This window comes from Lagopus leucura, unplaced genomic scaffold (genome assembly GCF_019238085.1).
Source record: "Lagopus leucura isolate 7727_CA_CO unplaced genomic scaffold, USGS_WTPT01 Super-Scaffold_100009, whole genome shotgun sequence".
In the NCBI taxonomy this organism is placed as follows: Eukaryota; Metazoa; Chordata; class Aves; order Galliformes; family Phasianidae; genus Lagopus; species Lagopus leucura.
The window spans coordinates 20,279,281-20,302,430 of record NW_024962266.1 but is presented as its reverse complement, the minus strand read 5'-3'; the positions used below and the strand labels follow the sequence as shown (position 1 = coordinate 20,302,430).

Here is a 23,150-nt window from a genome sequence, read left to right as displayed (position 1 = left end):
AAAATTGTTGCAGGGTAACAGTTACCTTGAAATATTTTGTTCCTTCTGCTATCAATCCATTTCAAAATGTATAGAACTGTGGAGTACTTTACATTTCACTTTGAGGAATAGTTTTAAAGTGAACATACAAGATGCAAGAACTGTTTGTGTGTGCCTGTGAATATGGGCTCAATCTTTTGAGGCTAAACTGGTCCCCCAAAAACAGATTGTTTGTAGAAAGGCAAGTTTGTTGGCTGTGCTCTGTGCTTCACTGTGCGTGGACACCAGAGCTTGGTTATGAAGAAATGAAAGTATTGCCTTTGTCATTCAGCAACTGTCTGGCTGAGAGGAAGCAGGCATAGGTAATGGGGAGTTTTCTTAGAGCCAAAAAGTTAGGAAGTTTCTGTTTATATTCTGAGATGAATGTGTTTATAACCTGGCAAACCAAGCCTCTAGCAATGCCTTTCTGAAACTTTAAAGACCCTGAATCTTTACATCCTAAACCTTGGGGTGTGCTTCACATTTCTTGTATCAAAGAAATTTTTGAAGGGGCAATTAAAAAAATCTATAAATGTGACTATTAGGTACTTGTATTTCACATACATATGCACATATGTTATTTTACTGGCTTTGTTCAGGGCCACAGGTAGACCTGGTACTTTTGCTTGTCCTTGTGCAGCTTGCAAAATCATTTCCAGTATATCTTTGATACTTTTGAAATGCAGTTATTTTAAAAACTTGCTTTAGTGCAGGGGCCTCCCTTCATCTGTTTTGGTTGTTCACAACCGAGTTTTAGAAATACTTGTCAACACATGAGCTATATTTGGTCTTAATTTCTCAGTCTTCACAGCACATGAACTGTCAATTTCAGTTTTGCTGTAACAGTTCACTTAAGCTCTCAGTTTAATTTACACAATGTTGCTGAAATTGCTTTTGGCCGATGTGGATTGATGCTTGTTGGCCAGCTCTACCATTCCTATACTATACAAGGTTTCATTCTGTTTCACCTTCAAACTGGGTCCTTCTTCCTGTGGATCAGTAATATTAAGAGGAGTAACAGCTCATCTCCTTCAGTTTGAGAGATTCGCATATGAAAGGCTGAATAAATTTGGCACTTCACAGCTTGTAGAATTGCTGAGACCTATTCCTTGCAAGGTCTTTGGCAAGAAGTATGGATATCTCCTTAAGGAACCATATTCTTCTGTAGTATGAAATGTATATGGAGGGTGCTAGAAAACCAACTGTTTTGGGTGGGGGGAGAGGCGTCTGCCCAAAATGTGTTCTCTGGAGAAGATGCATGGAAAAGAGGGGGAAAAACCCAACCTTGTCCATTATGGATTCTCTCTGGGTGATCAGCCTTAAGAGACCTGAGTGAGGGTCAGAAGAATGTGAGTCGAGTCGTGCTGCTTGATTAGCTGGAGATGTCTCACTTTGTTGACTGATGAAATAATGCTGTAGGCCCACATGCCAAGTCCTCATGACTGCTCGTTCCAACAGCTTAAGAACTGCAGACACTGGTACCCATCGTTGTAGTTTCTATGTGAGTTTGGAGTTTGGCTGATTAAAGGCAGAAGTAAACTTGACTCCTTTGTATGCACCACTGGATGAAGATTAAATCTGAACACAGTATATGTAATAAATTAATTGGTAGACTTTTCAAAGTAGGAGTTTAAAAGTCTAGAAAGGGTAGTGCTGGTATTTAGAAAATGTTGTGCCACTTAAACCTCATGCTGGAACTGCATGAATTCTTTTGTAACAAAAAAAAAGTGTCTGAAAGTCTGAAGTTATTGCACAAAGTACATATTCTTTACTTTGTTTATGTTATTTTCCTTGGGAACCAAATATTTTTGTGAATTAGTTCAGAAGAAAAAAGACTTCAGTCCCAAATGCAGCCTGATGTGCCGCACATACCAAAAAAGTCAGTTTAAAATCACACAAGAGGGCCTTGCTCTCAGTGGCAAGAGGCAGGAAGCTTAGTGTTCTGGCTGAAGTTCCATCTCCTGTTCATACTCTTGCATCCTGATGTTGTGGTACACATGGTGTGCTTGACCCTTTCATTCTTTCTCCATCAAAATTGATCCAGGCCTCCACAGGAGTTTCAGCTAAGTCAGGTTCTTGGGAAACATGTAAAGAGCCTTATTTAAATTAGCTGATCTTCTCCTCTTTTCCTGCATCAGTTGGCTGTTTACCTTTTTATGACTGAAAGCTAACCATCTTGTCTGATTGCAGTGATAAAGACTTTGCATTTCCAGAAAAACACCAACCTACAGAGGAATTTCTTGCCTTCTTTTTTGGGTTGGTCACATACCCCAAAGAATCTCCTGTTGTGAGTTTCAGTTCGATTGGAAGTTCAGTGGTGCCATAGTTGGTCGCAGCACTCCCTCTGAGAACAGGAGGAAGACTGCTATTGATTTTACACTGGAGAAGGCTTTAATGAATTTGTGCATTTTCCTGTGGCTGCAGGCCTGCTGCGGTTGGAGGTGCGTATTTTAGAGAGTCAGCTCCCATCACGTAGATGAGCAGATAAGAATATAGATAAGAATGATAATAATAGATAAGAATGAGTAGCAGAAGTTCAAGTAGGTCCTTGCTTTATCAAAGGGTGGAATTCTCAGAAAGCTGCAGTAAAAAGCTCAGTGTGAGGAAAAAAAAAAGCTGACGAAAACTCTGGGTTCTGCAAGATGCAAGCTGACCTTCCGAACTCTGCTTCTGGAGGGAAGTGCTGCTAGGTTGGTTAAGTAAAAACCTGCTGGAGTTGGTGTCCAGTTAAGCTTAAGAACACTGAGGGCAACTGCGTGGAATGGCTTCCTTTCACCAGGAGACAAGCTGTGGGACCCGTGTGAGCACAACGTTGTGCTGAAGGCAGAGGAAAACTCTAGACTTGTTTGCAGTCTTTGGCGAAGCAAGGAGGGAAGGGTGGATTCTCACAGAAGTTCAGCAGTGCAAGTACTATAATCAGACTCTAAAGAAATTCTCATGTAAAGACAAAGGCCAAGACTTTGAAAAGATGAGCCTAAATTTAGTTGCACAGACTGTATTTATGCGTGCAGGTGGCTAGATCAAAAGTGATGAGCAACCAGTTGTTCCTGTGAGAACTTCTGGATATGCAAGCTTTTAAATTCTAGTCATTTTCTTAAATGCTTGTGTATGAGCTTAAAAGCTCAGACATGGTGAAATGCTTTCTTACTCTTGGCAGTGCAGGCTGCATTGTGGATTTAATAATTTTTCCCCCCTTGGAGGAGGATGACTGACTTTTGTTTCTTCTGAGCCAGTGCATGAGGAACCTTTTTTCTTTATTATTTTGAGACAAATGTATCTAAATATTTTGTGTTCTGAGGAAGGTTTGCTAATGTCCTGCTGATGGTAATCTCTTCCTCCTTCTTAGAATGTCTCAAGGATAGGAGAAAATAAGATAAAAGGCAAATAAATATTAAACTGAAAACAGCATCCAGCAAGCTTTGTCATCTTATTCTTTTGCCACCTTCCCTGAACATCACATGCAGGTGTGTCAGTGGGTGTGGAAAATTGTTTTATTTTGTTTATTTTAGTATCGGTGTTTTGACACTAACTTTAATCCTACTGGACCATACAGGGGAATTTAAGAAAAAAAAGGAAAAAAACAAACAACACTCTTGAACCATAACCCCTTCAGTTCTCTTTCTGTTGCTTTCTGATATCCTGGAAATAGGTCTAGATCAATAAATGAGAAGATGCAAACTTCAGCTACTGTGGTATGGGGGCAGGGAAGGGAAGAAAACTGAATGTTGTCTTGAGGACTGGATTTTCCTGTTCCATGTGCATATAAAGATGAAGTTCAGTAAAACATTGTGATGCTGGCCCTTTTTCCTTATAATTTACTGTAAGTATGTAGAGGTTTCTCTTCCTTTTCCTCTTCTCTTACCCTGGTCCACTCATGAATTAACAAATGGTCTGTAGTTTCACTTCCTTTCACTTCGATTATCAGCCATTCAAACCACTCAGAAACTGTTATTTGAGAAAATTCTGTTAACATTTGCTTTGCACAGTGCTGATTATAGGGGATCTTGGTGCATTTTGTAATTGTAATTACAATTACAATTTTGTAATCAATACAGCATTTAAGCACCCTCAGATGTAAGTGGACATTGTGGCACAGCTGGAGTTGTGAGGCTTGGGAAAGCTCAAGAGCAGTATTCCTTGTGCAGAATTCAAACAATGTTTGCTCTGTGTGCAGTTGTGTACTGTAACTTTTGGACTCAGTAGGTCCTTAAAGCTGTATTTATAGTCTCACTTAAAGCTAACAGGTTATTTATCTGGAATCTTGTGAGCATATAATCCATGGGCTGCTGCAGCAGGTATCTTTGTGGAGAAGGTGAGAAAAAGCTTATTAAAAAGGGCTCCATGTCAGCAGCTGCAGCTTGCTTCTGGACAGAACTGAGTGAACAGTGTGCTCAGAATGCTGTCAGTATGGAGCGAGCTTTCTGCTCTCTAACAGAAGTGTTACTGTGGAGATGCTGTTTCTCTTGCCTGTCTCACCAACGAGGTAGTTTCTCTTCTGTGCCTGTGTGATGATTTATGCTGTTGCTGTCTTGCCATATCACAGATTCTTACTGGCACTGAAACTAGACTTCACTTAGAACCCACGTGGTGTGACTTCAGATTATAGATGTAGTTTTGCGCTAGGCCTTTTTAGCTTTCTGTTTTTCCTACTAATAAAATTACAGGAAAAAGTGGTTATCAAGGTCAGTTTGCACAGATATACTGGGAGTGTTTTCCGGTTCCAACAAAATGAACTTCCTGCAATCTGTCAAACCTGGCTATGAGGAAGCACCATCCGTAAACCTTATTTCTTACATACAGGTTGCAGTGCATTGTTGCTGTGTGCCTGCAGTTGGAATCTCAATTACACTAATCTGCTTCAGGCAGCAGGCAAGCAACTGAGCATTCCATTTTAATTGAATGGAGTGGCAGGAAAGGGATGAATTGTGCTTGCTGCCCATGAGAGCTGTTGGGTATAGAGAATTAAAGGAAGGCAAATCTTGCCATGTTCTTTTCCCTGCCAGCACTTAAATGTTTGGAATGCGACAAATGGCTTTCACTAAAGCTCTTTTCTGAGCAGTACATGTTAATTCTTGTTTGCCCTTATGAAATAAGCTGTGCTTGTACATGCCTTCTTAGAAGGAAGAGACAGTGAATTGATTGGTGCAACACCTGACACAGTAGAAGACTTGAAGGTAGGTCTGTTGTGGTTCCTGGCAGGTGGTCCTGTGTTCCAATGGTAATTATGCTATGGCAATTGCATTGGAAAGCTTGCCTTCTCTCCTATGAGTAACTGACACTTTTTAAAGCAAGATTATTTTTGTCAGTAATTATTAGTTTTTGTTTTTTTTTTTTTAACTTTTTTAAATTAAACAACAAAATTGTATTGGTTGGAAGACCGTATTTTCAGCAACCAAGGAGCAGGAAAGAAAAGTGGCCTTTAGAGAAAGACTTGTGGCTTTTTTTTATTCCTTCAATCAGGCTGTTTTGCCCCCTTCTGGCCTTATGGAAAAATCAGAGCTTTGTACTGAAATGTGCTTCCTTCTCCTGCATGTTCTGATGGTCACTGCTGTGGTTTTCTCCTTGGCAACATCAGTTCACCTGCTGACCAAGAATGTATTTGTACAGCCCAAATTAAACAGCCAACTTGTTCTGATTTACTGCTTAATTTGTTTGGTTTGGTGCCATCGATGTGTTGGTGTTCAATGTAATTGGAAGGTTACTGTTCAAAGGTACTTGGGTGAGGTGGTTTGCAGGCTTTTAAACTGTGCATTTTTCTTAACAAGCAGAGGTCTATGAACAGACTTCAAGAACAATTGCATTTAGTCTGGTAGGCAATCTCAGCATGTCAGCTTGTAGTATCTCGTGTAGTAGTTCTGAACATACTAATGCTGTCTTTCATTTTGGTTCAGTTTGGTTGAAGCTAATGAGAACAGATAGGGGGAACTAGGAACTTTCCAGTCCTCCCACTGCAGCTAATGATGCCAGCTGGGGCAGAAGGGTACATCAGCTTGTTGTCTTACAGCCAGAAACCTTCCAAGTAGTCACTGCTGGGTGTGACGGATGACTGTTCAAACATGAGAACTTCAGTTGTGTCCTCCTTGAAATGTGTGATTGAAAACTTCTGCGTAAAGCTGAGTGACAAGATCTCCACTTTTCTTTATTAGCCATGAGAGTTATCTTTTACTTCCAGCATTAGAGGTGATTCAAATAGGTTGCTGTTGTTTTCAAAGTCTGGCCTTTGCTCTGACATCTCTCTGTCTTCCACACTGAAGGCATTACAGCCACGGCTGTACTTTCTCTATGTTCCTGCTTCTCCTTTTTCCATTCTTCTCTGTGTTTCTCCAGGATATTCATCCCTTAGTATCTCAGTGTTTTGCAGTGTTCCTGGGTCCCAGAGCTCATGTTTTTTACTTACCACATTTGGGCTGCTGTTTTAAATACTCTCTCCACACCTACTTTTCTTCACCACCCAATGCGCTGCCTTTGACAACGTTTGGGCCACCATACAGAGTTGTCTTGTAGTTATTTGCTTTGTGTCACTGTGAAGTGCTGACGTGTAAAGCAGAGTAAATAGTAGGCCAACTTTTTACTGGCTTTCCTGTGTTGTAGTATCTGGTGACTTATTTCTGTTAGACTTACATGCTGAAACAATATTGATTTTCAAAATAGTGGTGAAAGCTCTTTTCATTTCCATTCTCTCTTCTCCAGACTTGGTGATGCTTACAGTCTTTGTTTTTGAGCTCTAGCTGCTGGACTTGTGTAAATCCAGTGTGCTTTTGCTTTGAAAGCTTCTAGTTTTCCTATGAATGCATTCGAGACTTCTTGAATCTTAAGGCTAAAACCTGAAAGCTGAAGGTTCAGTATGAGTTTCTTGAAATTAATCACCTTGTGCCACATGCAAGTACTCTGATATGGTGAATTTCATTCCATTCCTCATTTCAGATGCTCGAGTCTGATAATGTGACCGCAAGTACTTGTAAGGAAACAATCCTGTTATCCTGTTCTTAGATTAAAATGACATTTCCTTGTGCCCTGCCTGTTGTGTGGGAAAGAGTTTAAGCTATAAGCTTAATGCTGCAAAAGCAGCAGTTCTACCAGAAGCTTCTCCAAAGCTCTCTGATCTAGAGAGCAGCACCTGTATTTGGCTGGAGTTCTGGGTAGCTTGTCCTTCAAAGAAGCTACTGACCTCTTTCCTCAGATTTGGGAGAGATGTGACATTGGGTTTTGCTGACCTTCTGTTCTAGTAGCAGAAGCTAGAGTAACTCTTATCATGGATAAATTTGTAGTTATAGGGTATTTTTGTGAGCCAAAATGCCAAGGTCTTTCATGCTAACGTTCAATTTGCTGTGTACAATTCTAGTAAAGGCAAAGGTAAGCATCCTAGGATGGTTACTTTTAGATTCTGGCAACCAGATGCACTGCCTATTGGTCTCCTGTTACATGACAAAAAGCTAGCAGTAGGAATAATGGGTAGCTGTGTCACTGCAACTTGATGATACAGAGTTTGAAAAGATCTGAACACTGCTCCATTTAGCTGTGAGGTCTCTATAAAATAGTGTCCTTTGCTTTCATTCTTGTAGCCTGATCAGATCTCTCCTCCAATTGCTTGTATGCTTATGCAATGCCTGTTGTTGCTATAGTGAAATAATGCTTTGAGATGGTGTGTGCTGTAGCCTTATTGGTCTTTGTTTGAAAATACCAGCCCTGAAGTGTTTCAGGGACAAAAAATATATATGTATCCAGTATTCTCTATGGGAGAGGTGAATTTACCATCCTCTAGGATATTGTTACCACGCAGAGCTGGTTTGTGCTATTACAAGATTGAGAACAAGTATTTTTCTTCCAGTTTCATTGGCAAATAGGAAACAATCTTAGTAATTTTGTGTCTGCACCAAAAAGGCATTGTTGAAGGGCTCTGAATAAATCAGGCCATCAGGCTGACTGTTTGCATTATCAGCCTGAATGATCCGAAGAATTAGATTACTTCTGTGACACTGAGAGAACACTGAACTCTGTGTGATACTTGCCTTGGGGACAAGTAAGGACTCTACACATAAAGGTTATCTTCTGGCCAGCCAAAATCTGACATCAGCTAGAGCCTTACCGATGGATATAGGGAAATCTTAGTTGAGTTGTTCACTTGATTAGCTTGCTATGCTTCAAAGAAGTACAGTAGAAATTAAAGCCAAAACTGGAACTCTCATGTCTAGTAAATGAGATCTGATGTTTACTCAGGTGACAATTGCTGATAGGAGGCCTTGTGTTTTTTTCTGTGTTCCAGAGTCAGGTTTGATTCTTGTGTAGCTCACGCATGCCGTGTCCTCTGTGTGTCTGTTGTTTTGGCTCAGTCTGTGCTAGGATGCCCTTGCAGTAAGATGGGTGAGTGACTTTGCAAGCTAATTTGGCTGCAGAGGTGCTGAGAGAATAGGTACAGGAGATGTACTTCACTAGCATGGAAGCAATGAATCATCAAATCAGTAGGCAACTTAGCTTTTCACTTCAGGAGGACATAATGACGCGCAAAATAGCAGACAGCTTTCACTGCCACTTTTCAATATTTCAGTACTCTTAACCAAGTGCTTGTTTTATTTATTAGTGTTTCTGGAGCAATTATCATTCTAGTATGGCACAATTTAGTCCTAAACAGAGCAGGAAGCCAGGTCAGCAGTTCCCTTCCTCTTCCACTCACTTGTCAATGAAATCAAGTGCGGCAGTTCTGTGTGTGAGATCTGTTATTGTCCAGTCAGAGAGGGGGAGCAGTCCAAAGCAGTTGCTAACTGTTAGTCTGTAACTGTGGTAACTGAGCTAGGTTTTCTGTGCTTTCTATTCCAGGCCAGTCAATATTGTTCTGATTTGAACATAACTGGATGAGAAGTAGAGCTTGTGCTGGGAATATACAGTAAATTAATGGAAAAATATGTACATTGCTATTCTTTTCCTTAAGCTTGCTATCATCTTGTGATTTACAAATAAATTAAAATTAAAAACCAAATTATATTGAACAATGGGTTGGTTTGTTTTTTTTTTTTTTTTTTTGAGTGCTGTAGTATCACTCATCTGGCTCCCATAGGGATGCAAGCAAAATCCAAGCAAAAGCTGTAAGAAAGATCAAAGTTGCAGAAGCTGAAAGCAGCATTATTTCCAATGCTAGGTCAGGTTGGCTGAGGCTCTGTCAAGTTGTGTCTTGAAAAACTCTGAGGAAGGTGATTGCACAGCCTCTGAGCAGCCTGTTCCAGAGCTGCTGCCCTCCTGATGCGTGACCTTGCAGCATGAGAGCCAGGTTGTTTCAGATCTCTGACTTGAACCAGCCTGCTGTTTCTTGTTTTCAGGGTACCCATCTGATCAGTGCCCTTCCCTCCCTCCCTCCCTCAGGCTGCAGTGCTTGGGCTGTAGCTGTGCTAAACATTTGATTTTCATCATGTGTGTTAACTCTTGTTGACTTAGATTTTTGGAGAGGGACCATTAGGCATTTTATTTTGCAAAATTATGTACACTAAGCACAATTATCTGCACAGTCATCTTCATACTAGCTCAAAAGGCAATAGTTTGATTAAAAGATGGTACTATTTAAAAACAGGACAGTGCATTTTAAACTACCAGTCAGATTCTTTTAAATTCAGGAGCTTCCCTTGCCTAAGTGTAAGATACAAGTAATTTTTGGCTCACCCAATTCTGTTAACTGTATACACTATTTTGAAATTCTGTCTTGTATACCACTGTCCTTTTTCTCCTGCAAAGGATGTGGCAGTGTGTCTTGAAATGGTTCCAAGAACTTGTAACTGTTGAATATTGGAGTATTTCCTATACCCAGGCCCCTTATTTGAGGTTGCCTCTGATAGAGCAGGTAGTTGACGCTTCCTCTAAAATCTGGCCCAGGTAGGAGCTGTCAATCAGCTGTCTCTGAAGAGTCTCTGATTGTCATAAAGTAACTCTTCTGCTCACCTTTTGTCTGAATGGTTGCTCAAGGGCACAGCACATCGATCAAGCCAAAGGTTTGTATTTGAAAGGAGTAAAACAAACGCTGGGCAGCAGGGTTTTTGTTGCCTGCTTGTCTGTATGTGTTGCACGTGGAGAAGTGCAGTAAGAAGCTGCTCAAACACAGTGTAGCTGTTAGTATGGTATAAGGTGAATAAAGCACAAGTCCACCATTGCTGTAATGATGATTTGAGAGGCAGTGGAGTTGGTGTGGCTTAGCCCTGGTGCATACTGTGTAGCATTTGTTTGGGTGCTGGTTTCTTTTGCAGTCCCCTGTAACATTTATCTTATACTTAGTGCAGGTTCTTTTTCATAGGGGGCTTCCATCTGACGGAGTCGATGTGCTGAACATGTTGGGAATCAAATTGTGCTGATGAAGGCACATAGATACAGGAATGAAAAAATTGGACTTACATAATAAATTGTAATATTTTTCTTTGATGTTGCTTTGGTTCAGGGAATTAATAATCTGAAAACTTGATCAGGTTCTGTGGCCTACATTTGGATACTTAACCCTCTCATTGTTTTATTCTGCCTGAGAGCCAGTTCTTCATCATTTATTTTCCATACACAGAAATGAGAGGGTAGTGTTATACTGTAGGAGTTTCTTAAGGGTCTAATTAAATACAAGTATTTAAATACCGCTGAGTTAATGTGGTGGTGGCTGTTGTGTGCATCTTTAACGTTAATGCGTTGGTAGAGGTGGGGAAGGGAGACATTTTCTGCCTCTGTTGGTTGGAAAACTTCCTGCTTGCTTGGCAATTAAGAAAAAAAAATTTTTTTATGTGTAGCCAAGCTGAAGGCAATTGTGTAATGATGAATTCTACATTTCTGACAATATCTGTAGTTAATACAAGTGTTGTTTTGTCTTTTCAGTACATCAACTACGGAAACCTGGAACAGCTATTAGACAGCAACCAGCATCTGCCTTGGACAGTGAGGGTGAAATTGGCATATGACATCGCTATGGGAATCAGTTATCTTCACTACAAAGGCATTTTCCATCGAGACCTTACATCCAAGGTACTGTATGTAAAATGAAGAGGACTTGAAATGGAGATGCTATAACTCATTGTGTGGTTCTTTCTTCTTCCTGAAGAGAAGCACTGTTATATATTAAGTAGTTGTAAACATTGGAAGAAACAAATTCAAATTTAAAATCTTCCTCAAAAGCGTTGCTTATACTGCTTTCATGACAACTTGTATGGGTTTAGCTGGCTGAGGTGGTTAGCTAGTTCAAGTACTAAGCCCTATGAACCAGTTGCTCCAGTATTCACACTGGACCATTGCAGCCTGTGATTGAGGGCTTTGCTGTCCTATTTAAGCTTACTTAAGACTTACAACGTGAAAGTATTCCAGAATTGTTCTTGTAAAAACATTATAATGCCACTTCAACCAAAAGCATCCAGAAAAATGCTATCCTAGCTAAAGGGGAACTTTTTTTTTTTTTAAGACTAGAGACACATTTTACAAACAAAAATTAAGTACAGTGTGTTTCAAGCTTGAAGTGACTGCTAGTCTTTCATCTAGTTTTCTTAAATCTATCTCAGTGCATTGTTAAACAAATGAAGGACTTGCATTTAGAAAAGAGTAAAAAAAAAAAAACAAAACACAAAACCAAATACAAAAAAAGTGAAACACTTATTTCACATACCAGTTTAACTGAAACTGTAGAGTGCTTCTTTGGATGGCCTTTCAAATGAAGGGTGTTGAATTCAAGAACATCAAATTCATGCAAAATGCCCAGACTTGATGTCATGTCAATTTGATGTGATAGACTCCGACAGCTCCATTTAAGTCACCTTGGAGTGTGTAGGTAAGAAATGTGTAACAATAATTGAAAAGATGAAGTGGTGTTTCCTTTTGTTCCCAGTTCATGATGAATTATATGGAGCACATTAGAGTGGGAAAGAAGAGTTGCTGCAAGGAACCAAAGTGCCAAGGAGAACTAAGGAGATTGCCTGTAATATTTATCATAAATGCATACTGTGGTGGCTAGTCATATGAAAATCCATTTCCTGAGACCTCAGTGAATGCCTTTGTTCAGGGCTTTGTGTGATTGTATATAGTTCTCTGGAGCTGCCCTAACAATTGCTTCAGTGTTATCCATTGCTGAGATGGTGCAAGTCATTGTTTGCTGGGCAGATTGCGTAGTCTGAGTGCACCAGAAAGCACATCAGTGGCCACAGGAAGTAAGAAATCCTAAGAAATTTTCAGCTTTGGCTTTTGGCTGCTGTTGGAGGAAACAGATTTTGTGTTTTACCAGGTTTGTGCAGCTGGTGGGATAAATTGTCTTCCGTTCTTTTTACTAAACAGCGTGTGAGTGAAGTGGAAGCAGATTTGAGAGGCTTCTTCCGTGGGGGAGAGCTTGTGATTTGGATTGGCCAAGGGTAGATTGAATAGTGTCCTGTATTGAGCTTCCTTCTTCACTGAGCTTCAGTAATTGGTGTGATGACTTCCTTGTCTTTGCCCTCATGTGATTAACGATTCAGACATGTAAAGAACTCAGAACAAACACGAGTTTGAAGTGAAGAGGAAGGTATTTTTCTAAAAATGTAAGGACCTTAACTGAAATATGAACTGGATTTGCTATGTGGGAGTGTCTTTTTGATTTACATGGTGCACTTTTATCCACTGGAAATTATCTCTCCAATATGAATTTTGCTTAAATAAATATTCTCTATTAGTTGACCTGTACTTCTGCCTTTCTTCCTGTTTCTGGCAGCACTTAGAATTCCTGCAGCTCCCTGTAAGAGGTTGTGTGAATGCATGAAGTTTGTTCTGTCAGTTACAGCAGCAGAGTTGTCTTGCTCTGGCTGTAGCATTATATGTGTACAAGAACTGGATCCACAGAGGCTTGGAAAGGACAGTCCATGTTCCCTGTCAATCTAGGATTGAAAAAATAATTGTTTTTGACAATGAGTTTATGGCAGGATGATCTCTGTTCCTAATTGCTCCACGTGGACAGTAGCAGCACAGAGTTAATAGCATTGCAGAAAGCCAGAGGGAAAGAATGGTAGCAAGGAGTAGATGTAGGTCAGTGTAGTCAATGTGGCAGCCCACAGGGGATGTCAAGCCTGCCATGCTGTTTGTGCCCTTCCTGTTGCCCTTTTGTCAGAGTGGGAGTCTTGTTAGGGGAGGGGGAAATACCAGCTGTCTGGGCAGCGCCATGTTGTGAGCAGCGCTGGGCTGTAGCCATCTAGCTGATCAGGTTGATCTGCCCTGATCGACAGCAACAGCCTAGCTTGGGTCTGCCAGGAGCTGGGCAGTTGGATTGGCTGCTCCCAGCCTGCAGATGGTAGGTGTGTGGGCAGGGTGACTTGTAAGCCAAGGCAGGGTTTTGTAAGCCAATATGGTGTCCTCACTTTTCACTTGTCATGAAAAGATTGATGCGAAGATTAAGCATGCAGCCATAGATGGGTTATGACAGCCAGCCTCTTTGGCTCGTTCCCTGTCTGTATTGTTGCAAGCCCTGTGAATCATTTCTTATTCTGCAGAGGATTGCAGAGGATTTGTGTCCTGGAATCATGAGGCTTTTCTTCGGCTTTTAGTTCTTTAGATTTCTAGATTCTGGAGACTCTGACAGCCTTAGTCATAGGAGATGCTGTCGGTAAAGCGAAATCATAATGTGAAACACTGGGAATATAGTGATAAGAGTCAGTGAATTGTGACAAAGCTTTACTTAATCCAACTTAGTTTCTCAGCTTTCTGTCTGCTGTTACCTGCCATTAAAATATCATGTTTGAGAAATTATGGGGAAGAATATTCAGTCCGCAAAAAGAATGCAGCGAAATCCTTGCCCCTTCAAATAAATACCTTTTCACTACACAGAGTTCTTTCAGCACCTTGTTTACACTATTTTTTTTCACAGACAAATCTTGCTCTCAAGCGTTGTTAATTTCTTTGGAAACTTACAGCAGTGATTGCTTGATTGTCAGAGAATTTATACCTGCAGTATCTCTGAGATAAGAGAGATGAATAAACTCAGTTATACTGAGATGAAAAGCAAGTATATTGGTCAATATTTGGTGTTTTGAGACCATTTGGGGTATTTGGTATTTTAGACTTATGTAAGTTCAAGGCAGTGTGCTTGCCTCAGGGACAGTTGGACGTATGCAATACTTATAAAATAGTCAGGTTTTGCTTCTTGCAGCAATGAAAGTGATAGATTAGCATCGGTCCCTGAAATATTTTTGTTAAACTAGATTTCATTGCAGAATCCTCCAGTGGTGCCAAGGAGGGACAGAATCCAAATCCTGGAGCAACAACACAGTGTCCTTAACCACGAGACTGAAGACCTTCATTTCTAACACAGCCTTTCTTTTTCACCTCTTCCCAACCTTTCTCTCATCCTCCTGTTTCCATTGCAAGAGTGATTGGGTTCCTGAAAACAACAGACCCAAGTGTTCTATGTACAATCCAAACTCATCTATTTGAACCTATTGTACGCACTAGAAAACAAGTATGCCAGTTGGAAAATGGGCTGTATGATCCTGTAATTAAAGGCTTTTACCTTAATTCATGTACAGAAGGGGAAGGATGAAAGTTCTCATATCTTGTCTTTCGTATAGCGTTGTTTTTTTTAATGCAGTTTAATTTATGTACAACTGCCTGTGATAAAACATACAACACAAAACCCGAACTGGAAAAACAAACAAACAGTGACATGATTAAATTATTTTACAAGGTTAGAAGTCCGAGATGCATGGCAGAGGTGTCTTTTAGTTACTTTAGTTAACAATCTTCACGCATTAGTTACTGCTTTTAGAAATATTTAGTGCTATTGTGAATTAGTATTATTAATACATGGTTCTGCTACAGAGCGGGAGTAGAGAGAGGAGCAGGAATTCTCCCTGGCAGTGAGAAGCTAACATCTAGCTGTCTGCCCTTTGTGGGGCATCATATCTACTCTGTAACTATCACTTCTTTTCTGTTAGCATACAGTATCAGCCAATATTCAGGCTCTTCATCCTTATTCACAGGTTCTTCCTTTTTTTTCTTTTTCTTTTTTCTCCCAGCTCCTACTCCCAGCCCTATGGTTCGGTCTCCTTGTTCAGCTGCCTGTAGTTGCTCTCCTCTTAGTGTTCCTGCTTGAAGCTTTATCTAAGCCATCTCTCTACATTCTGGTCTTCAGTATGTTTAGCTATTTCTAAGTCTCCCACTGTTCTGCTCCAAGTGAGCTCTGTTCCTTCTCCTTACTTCTTTGCCATTTCCACCTCTCTTATGTCTTAGTAAAAGCCTTTGCTCATTATCTCCTGCTCCAAGAACCTAACTGAAGACCCTCAGTCGGTCCCTGCCAGCCTCTAGCTTGGACTTCTAGTTGGTCTTGTCACCTAATTCCCTCTTTCCCATTCCCTACACTGAACATAACCTGTTCCAGTCTACTTTTGGCATGCAAAGGTCTTGTTGAAGTTGAGAGCATGTCAAATCTGAGTCGAATACCATAGGCTAATATTTTGTTGAGAACTTCCCAAACAAATGCCTTAGCTGAAAACAAGCTCTTATAATCAATAGTAAGTTGTGAGCAGTTTGGGTAAGCTCCATGAGTGATAAAATCTGTGAAGGAATTGTAATCTCTAGGCCAGGGTATGTGTGTGGTTATTTTTGCCAAGATATGCTTTCACTTCCCAGTAAATGTGTAATAGTTTACCCTTCTCTTGCTGAGAGAGGAGTGATCTCAGTTCCTATAGGAGAGAAATGTGTGTATGCAGTTTCTGTGGACCATCTGGTGTAAGATAAATTCATTGCCTTTGGCCTTGAAAGTGACATACCTTGACTTCCTATGTTGTATGCCATTTTCTTGCTCAAAACAAAATCCAGGCAATGAACAGGACCTTTGTCTGATGAGTCTTATACTTGCTACTGCTGTTGTGAGGTCCCCTTTGTGCTCCAGTAAGCTGTCGCCTGGGTATTTTGCACTGCAGGAGAGGGTTTGCAGTGGAAAAATTAGCTGTTGCAGAGGATTACTTCTACAATAATACTGAACTTTTACTGGTACTTTGGGGCCCAACTGGAGACTGTCTCCGAAACATACTGGTTTTGTTTAAAAATGTGTATGGTGTTGTAAACTTCCTTTTGCACATTTAATTGTCAGTGATGTTTCTGCTAAGGGACGGCTCTTTAAAAAAAACCAGGTGATACATTGAAGTGTTTTAATTCAGTAACATTCATCAGAGCTTTGGAAATGACATGTTGGTAGTATTTCCGTGTTTTCTGGCATGCAGTAAAATCTCAGAGTTAAGTTTGTATGTCATATCTTAAAATAAAACAATGGGGTTTCTTCAGCTAAACTTATTTTTAACTCCAAAACTTTTCAGTCTATTTTTGGTTTTGTTTGTGTAAAAGGGAGAGTAGAATATTGCATTCATCTTAGCAGGATTATGCTGTACAAAGCAGATGTTAAGCTCCTGTAACACACAAAGGGGGCTTTATATTCTTTCACATCTGTCTCTACATAAACAGCTCTGTTAACTCTTTCGGACTCATGTACAGAGTCCTCCCAACTTGTGTTCAGAGATTGCCTCAGGAAGAACTGATGTGATCACCATTTCAGGGGAAAAAGCCTCAGGAACCCAACTGAAGTCAAATGCTGCCGTCTCTGATCGTGTGAGCTGCCCAGGGAAAGAATATCCTTCTTTATGCTGAGCTCCAAAGAGAGCTTGAGAAGGTCTTTGTGTTTTATTGCCTTGCAGCGTATACAAACAGCACAATAGTAAAGTCAAACAAGTTTTCTTAAAGCCCATGTTGTAAAGCTGCTTGACATTTTATCTCATGGGCAGTGCTGTCTTTTACACTAGAGGGGAGATTGAACTCTTGTGTCTCCGTGCTCAATTCTAGTAATTAAACTTCTTAGCCAGTTGATATGTGTGGTTTTTTGGTAGAAACTGAGGAGTATCACATAGTAGAAAGGATGCAGCATGCGAGGCTGTGCTTTCCCTACTCGAATACAAACTAGCTTAAATTTAAAACTTCTCTACAACCTTTCAGTCTCTAATGAAGCTTTGTCTCATTTTTGATCCTGATTTATCTTGGTAGCAGAATGTGAGTGGTGAGAAATGCCTTTTGCCGAGTGCGCATGAACAACCAGTTACTACTTACCGTAGGCTCTGAGTGACCTTTCCATGAATTGCATCTTAGATCTGGTAACTAAGCTGTCCATGCTGTGAATTTGGTGCAGTGTTATGTAATGGTTTTATAAAGGTGGGAAGGCTGGAGGAGGAGTGTGCTGGTGCTGCTTCCTGGAACATGCAGAGAACCTCATACAGAGCGAAGCATCACTGTCTGCTAAACAGTAATGAGCAGGGTGGGCTTTAAAAGTGACATCTGGTCTCACTGGTATCCTCGGAAGGGCCTTCCCTACTGATTTCTGTAGGAATAGGCTTTCATTCTTACTGTACTAGAACACGTGTTAGTGAATTCAGATACTTTAGAAATGCAGAAAAAAGACAGACTCCCATTAGTGATAGAGAACAGCTTAGCCTTATTTACGTCATTTAACACTGTGCAGCCCCCAGAGTGGAGCATCTGTCCAGCGTTTTGTATCAGAAATGTAACCCTGAGCTCTCCTCTGTTCCTGGTGGTGCCGTCCTGTTCTCTCTGGAGCTGCTGGGTCGGCAGGTGGAGTGGGATGTCAGTCCTGTTCACCATCTCAAAAAGCTCGTGCTGAAGGGGAGCCCGACTTCACCTCAGCTCAGCTGGGAAGGAGCTCAGGGCTGTCAGATAACATTATCTGGCAGCTGCGTTGCGTGCTCTGCTGGTTTAATTTATGATTTATCTGGGAATAATGCTACACCTGAGAGTTGAGACTGCCTGGGGCTCACTGTGGGGATAGGGTTGTTCCATCCGCAGTGATGTGTTACTGTCAAATGGGATGGGATTCTGTAACGGTGAGAAGCTGAAGGAAAATTTTCTGTCACGTTTACGTTGTGTTTTAGCATCCTTTTGTTATCAGAGCAGCCCTGTAGATCATTGCAAATCCAAAGCTCGGTATAGAACTGTTTCTGCAGGTTTTCAGATACGCTGAGAATAGTTTGTGGTCTGAATTGAAATATTTGTCTGAAATGTTTGCTGTTTGAGGGTTAATGGTGAATAGCCCTAATACACAAACCCAGATTATAGAATGAGCTACTGCAGTTCTGCTGCTCAGAATAAGCAACATGTAAACAAAGTTAATGCAAGAGGGGAATATACATTTCAAAAACAAATATTTTGAATTATAAATCGTTTTTGAAAATATAAAATTATGAAACATCTTCGATCACTGAAAAATCTGTCAGAAAACAACTCAATACAGGTTCATGTAGTAGACTATCAGCATTCGTGTGCACTGTCAGACCTCTGCTGTCCTTGTGGGCTTGTTTCTGTGGCACACAATGAAATTCCCCACGGCTGAATCATTTGGGTAAGATTTTTCAGGAAAGTTTTATCCTTCTCTGCTAAGTCCACTTACAGCAAGCAAATGTTTGAACAGAGCAAACCAAATGAATGTGCTCTTTGATAAAAGATAACAAAGCCCATAACTGAGAAGCTTTACTGCTCTGTGGACAAGCATGGTTGGTTTAACTTTGTACATGTTTATGAATCCCCAGAGTAACTGTTCTTATTGTACTCGAGTCATGCTGAACAAACAGAACTTTGCACCTCGGGGCTGAGATGTGTTTTACGTGGTTGTGAGCGTCTCACTTCACGTTGTAATTGGCAGGAAGAAAATTCGCTTTGTGGCCTGAGCCACAGTCAGCTCTGAATATGTAAACAGTAATGACCCGAACTTGATCTTTTAGACAAGGAACTCCCTTTTTTTGGTAGCTTCATTATACAGCCAAGCTAATCCTCTGGGGTCAGCGAGGGGCTTTTGTACGTCCCGGCACAATAAAGCTGGAAAGCGGTTCCTGCTGTTCAGCTAATGAATGCAGGGTGCCGCTCCGGCAGTGGCTTTGCTGCCTGTCGCTGCTTTGTGCTGCCTGCAGGAGGATGCGTGCGCTGAGGGAATGAGTGCCGTCTTGCCCCACCTACTGTAAGATAGAAAAAAGGTTTCAGGAAGTCGACTATTAATTTATTTGGTTGGAAGGGAAAAGATGTGGAATAGTCAAAGCATGTTTTGCAGAGTTGTAAATAAATAACAAATAAGTGGGTAATGCCTTGTATGTGATGTGATGCTGCCAGACCAGAGTTACCTGAGGGAGGGACGTTCCAAAGGAAGAGATGGACAGCTTTTTCCTACTATAGCCTTTTCCCTTAAATCATGTTTGATCACAGAATCACAGAATTGTAGAGGTTGGAAGGGACCTCTAGGGATCTTCAGGTCCAGCCCCCCTGCAAAGCAGGCTCCCTATAGCAGGCTGCACAAGTAGGCATCCAGGTGAGTCTTGACTATCTCCAGAGAAGGAGAATCCACAACCTTCTTGGGCAGCCTGTTCCAGTGCTCCATTACCCTCACTGTGAAAAAGTTCCTTTGCGTATTGGTGCAGAACTGCCTATGTTCCACTCGTGACCGTTTCCTCTTATCTTGTCCCCACAGACTGCTGAAAAGAGGTCGGCCATGTCCCTTTGACTCCCACACTTAAGATATTTATAAACATTAATAAGATCACCTCTGAGTCTTCTTTTCTCAAGGCTGAACAGACCCAGGTCGCTCAGCCTTTCCTCACAGGGGAGATGCTCCAGGCCCTTTATCATCTTTGTGGCCCTCTGCTGGGCTCTCTCCAGGAGATCCCTGTCTTTTTTTTGTACCAGGGATCCCAGAACTGGATACAGTATTCCAGGTGAGGCCTGACCAGGGCAGAGTAGGGGGGGTGGATCACCTCCCTCGACTTGCTGGCCATGCTCCTTGTAACGCACCCCAGGATTCCATTGGCCTTCTTGGCCAGCAGGGCACGCTGCTGGCTCGTGGCCAACCTGTCATCTACCAGCACCCCCAGGTCCTTTTCCCTGGTGATGCAATGTAGAGTAAAGAATTTTATTTGAGACTCACAAAGCACGTGTAGCTTTGCCACATCTTGTGTTTTCTGATGGAATTTTGTTGCAAAGCAGTTGATTTCTTTTAAGTAGTCAATATAGCAAAATGTACAAAGGCATCGTTCTGCTCTTGTATTCCGGTCAGGCCCTGGCAAACTGGACCTGAAGGGAAATCTAAGATGTGAAGATGAGCTGCATGGATTGCATACTTGAGTAGTAAGGGAATTAAATCATCTGAAATCTCACTAGAACCTAGCTGGTACATGCTGCTGATGGCTGCTGGTTTTTTCAGCAAGTTTTTAAGTGGATTATTAACGAAGTATAAGGCTGTTTGCAGCATCTTAAGATTGACAGATATGTGACAGTACAGAGCGGAGAGTAGGGGAAGAGGGTGGATGCTTTCAGAGAAAAGCTCTTTTCCTTGAATGAATGTCCTCCGAATTATCTCTCGTGATCTCATGCCAGACTTAAACAAAATGAAACAAATAGTATATGAGTTTCATGCCCAGATAATAACTCTGTTTTCTTCTTTTTTTTTTTTTTTCTTTTCTCCAGAACTGCTTAATAAAACACGATGAGAATGGATACTCAGCAATAGTGGGAGACTTTGGTTTAGCAGAGAAAATTCCAGATCACAGGTACATGAACTAATCAAAAATACAGTGAGAGCTGCAGTGTTGTTGCAGATCAGAAGGTGTGTTAAGCTGGATCCCTGAGGCCATTTTTGCAGAATTTGAAATGAGTGCCCTCAGTCTTCAGCCTAGAACTGCAGACTGGGTGACCACTGGTGTTCCACGTCTAGTGATTGTCCATTCTGGTTTAGTGGTGTAATTTATTCTCTAAAAGTGCTTTAATGAATAAAGGATTTGCCCATGTTTTTCAGCAGATCTTCCAGGCAGGTATTTGGGAATTTTTGTTTTAAAAAAAAAAAAAAGTATATATTCTATTAACAAATAAGTACTGTCCAGCATTTTGGATTGGGCTGAGTTTATAATAAATATTCTCTATTGATTCCAAATTAACTATAATTAGCCCCTCTCCAACCTTGTAAACAACAGTCAGTGGGATTCCACTATTTTTTTCTTTGTAACTTCAATGTTAAAGATTGAATGTTAAAAAGGAGAGATGCTAATATAATAGCAACTCATCACTTTGCTCTCTGTAGAATGAAGCTGTAATCTTAACTCATTTGAGGAGTGCACAGGTAACTGTCACAAGCTATTGTCACAATTGGAAATAGTCCTTTTGTCATCCCTCTGTTAGGGAGGTCGAGGGTTTAATAGTTCTCTCATCTGTATATTGACCCGTATATTTCAGACTATTCTGACTGGTAAATATGCAGTCAAATTTTCTTCAGTGTGTGCTTCCACGTAAAAATATAAAAAATAAAAGCCTTCCAGCTCTTCAGACTGCAAAGAGAACAACAAAGATGATCCAAGATATGCACTGTTATTAAACTGCACATATCCTAAAACTACAGCCTGGGAGGTCTGAAGGCTTGTGTTCATGTTGGTGAAGTATATTTGCAAGCAGGCTGTGCTGAATGCTTCAGAACTGCTTATGGATATGCGTGTAGGGATAATTGCATTTTCTGCTGAGCAGAGTGCTTGCCATCCAGTCAGAAACTGATCTGTACAAGGCTTTGTAAATGTAGTTGAAGGAGCTCATTCCACCAGGAGTTCAGAAATGAAAGCTTGAAATCTGTGACTTAAAGATTAAACAATAATTATTTAAAAATATATATATTCAGACACTTTGGAACTGGAAATACAATATTTTGATCAATAGTCCAAAATCTTGTGTTTCTTTCACTTTCTCCTCCTGTTATCAAATGCTCCAGTAGGAAATCAGAGTGAAATACAGTGTGATGGAAGGCACTTGTATAGACTTCACCATGGCTGAAGTTTCTGTAGATGCTCGCAGTTATGGAAAGTTTATAGCAATGTCTGAATGAGAGCCATTCATTAATGGTTGTTCCCTCTCTTCCTGCTACCCTCTCTGATATCCATGTCTGTGCGCAGCGAGAAGTTACCAGTGGTGGGGTCACCTTTCTGGATGGCGCCAGAAGTTCTCAGAGATGAACCTTACAATGAAAAGGTAGGTACATGTAAATGCACTTTAGCTGTCAAGTGTTTCTCTGCAATATATGTATACGATATTTTAGATTTGTGTAATATTTTTTTGTGACATTTCTATCCTGGGTCATTCAGAAGGAATGGTGTGAGTTGAACAACTAGTAATGTTAATTCATGGCATGGTTTTCATGCAGAATTGAAGTACCTTTCACATAATTCACTGTTACACTGCTTCTACTCTGAAATGCCCCATGTGCTGAAGCATGATAATAGCTTGTCTGCCTGACACAGCTTGATTTAACCAGATCTGAGAAATGTCCAGTGATGCTTACTTGTTTTTTTTCTATACAACATTGAGGCTATTTCCCTGACAATGGCCTAGTGAAATTTATATAGAAGTAAAAATCTGCATGTATACTTTTACAATTTAGTTAAAAACAACAACAAAAAAGAGTTTTCAGAGGTGATGCACCTGGATACAAACTGTTCTCCAAAGGCAGTTGTTCTTTCTGTTTGTGACATTGGTGCTTCTTGCAGGGGAACATCAGATCACACTAGATTTTTTAGAAAAAGTATTTTTCAGCAAAGTTGCTCTTGACATAGTTTTGTTTTTTTTTTTTTCTGCTGTGTGCAAAGCCATCTAGAACAGTGCAGTTTGGCACTGCAGCTGTGACTTCTCATGATAAAGCCCACATCCTGTACCTTTTTTTTTTTTAGCTAGAAGTCAGAATCTGTTTAATTGGTGATATTTAAAACTTAGAGTAAAGCAGTAACTATCTCAGTAATAAATCTAATCATTACTGTTTCAAAAGCTTTGCTAAGAGTTCCAATTGACCTAAATTAATAATAAAGTACTCAGGTTCTTTGCTAACCCTGCAGTAATGGGGAATGAAGGAGGAATCAAGTCAGTGTAAAAGTAATGCATGAGCCTGCCTGATATCTAAGGGGTAAGGGATGCAGGCTTCTGCTCTGTAAACCTTTATTCTGTGTTTCCCTAGATTTTATTGCTTGGTAAATTCAGGTGAGTGGAAATCTGAGGAACTGTGTGTCTCCAGGTATGCTCGGATAAATGGTTACTAAGCCTCATGGAAATTTGTTGTGAGGATATGTTTCTTTACATGGAAAATGTTAGTTATAATGCAGTGG

At 40.7% G+C, this 23,150-nt stretch overlaps 1 protein-coding gene across 2 annotated transcripts in view; it reads left to right on the top strand.

Moving 5' to 3' along the window:
• The window catches only part of TESK2 (testis associated actin remodelling kinase 2), a 68,252-nt gene that overhangs the window by 33,484 nt on the left and 11,618 nt on the right, over nucleotides 1–23,150 (top strand). For both annotated transcript variants that reach the window (XM_042873536.1, XM_042873537.1), the window contains exons 5-7: nucleotides 10,852–10,998; nucleotides 20,485–20,567; nucleotides 21,951–22,026. In XM_042873536.1, the coding sequence (XP_042729470.1) occupies nucleotides 10,852–10,998; nucleotides 20,485–20,567; nucleotides 21,951–22,026 (306 nt within the window). The remainder of the gene's footprint in view (nucleotides 1–10,851; nucleotides 10,999–20,484; nucleotides 20,568–21,950; nucleotides 22,027–23,150) is intronic.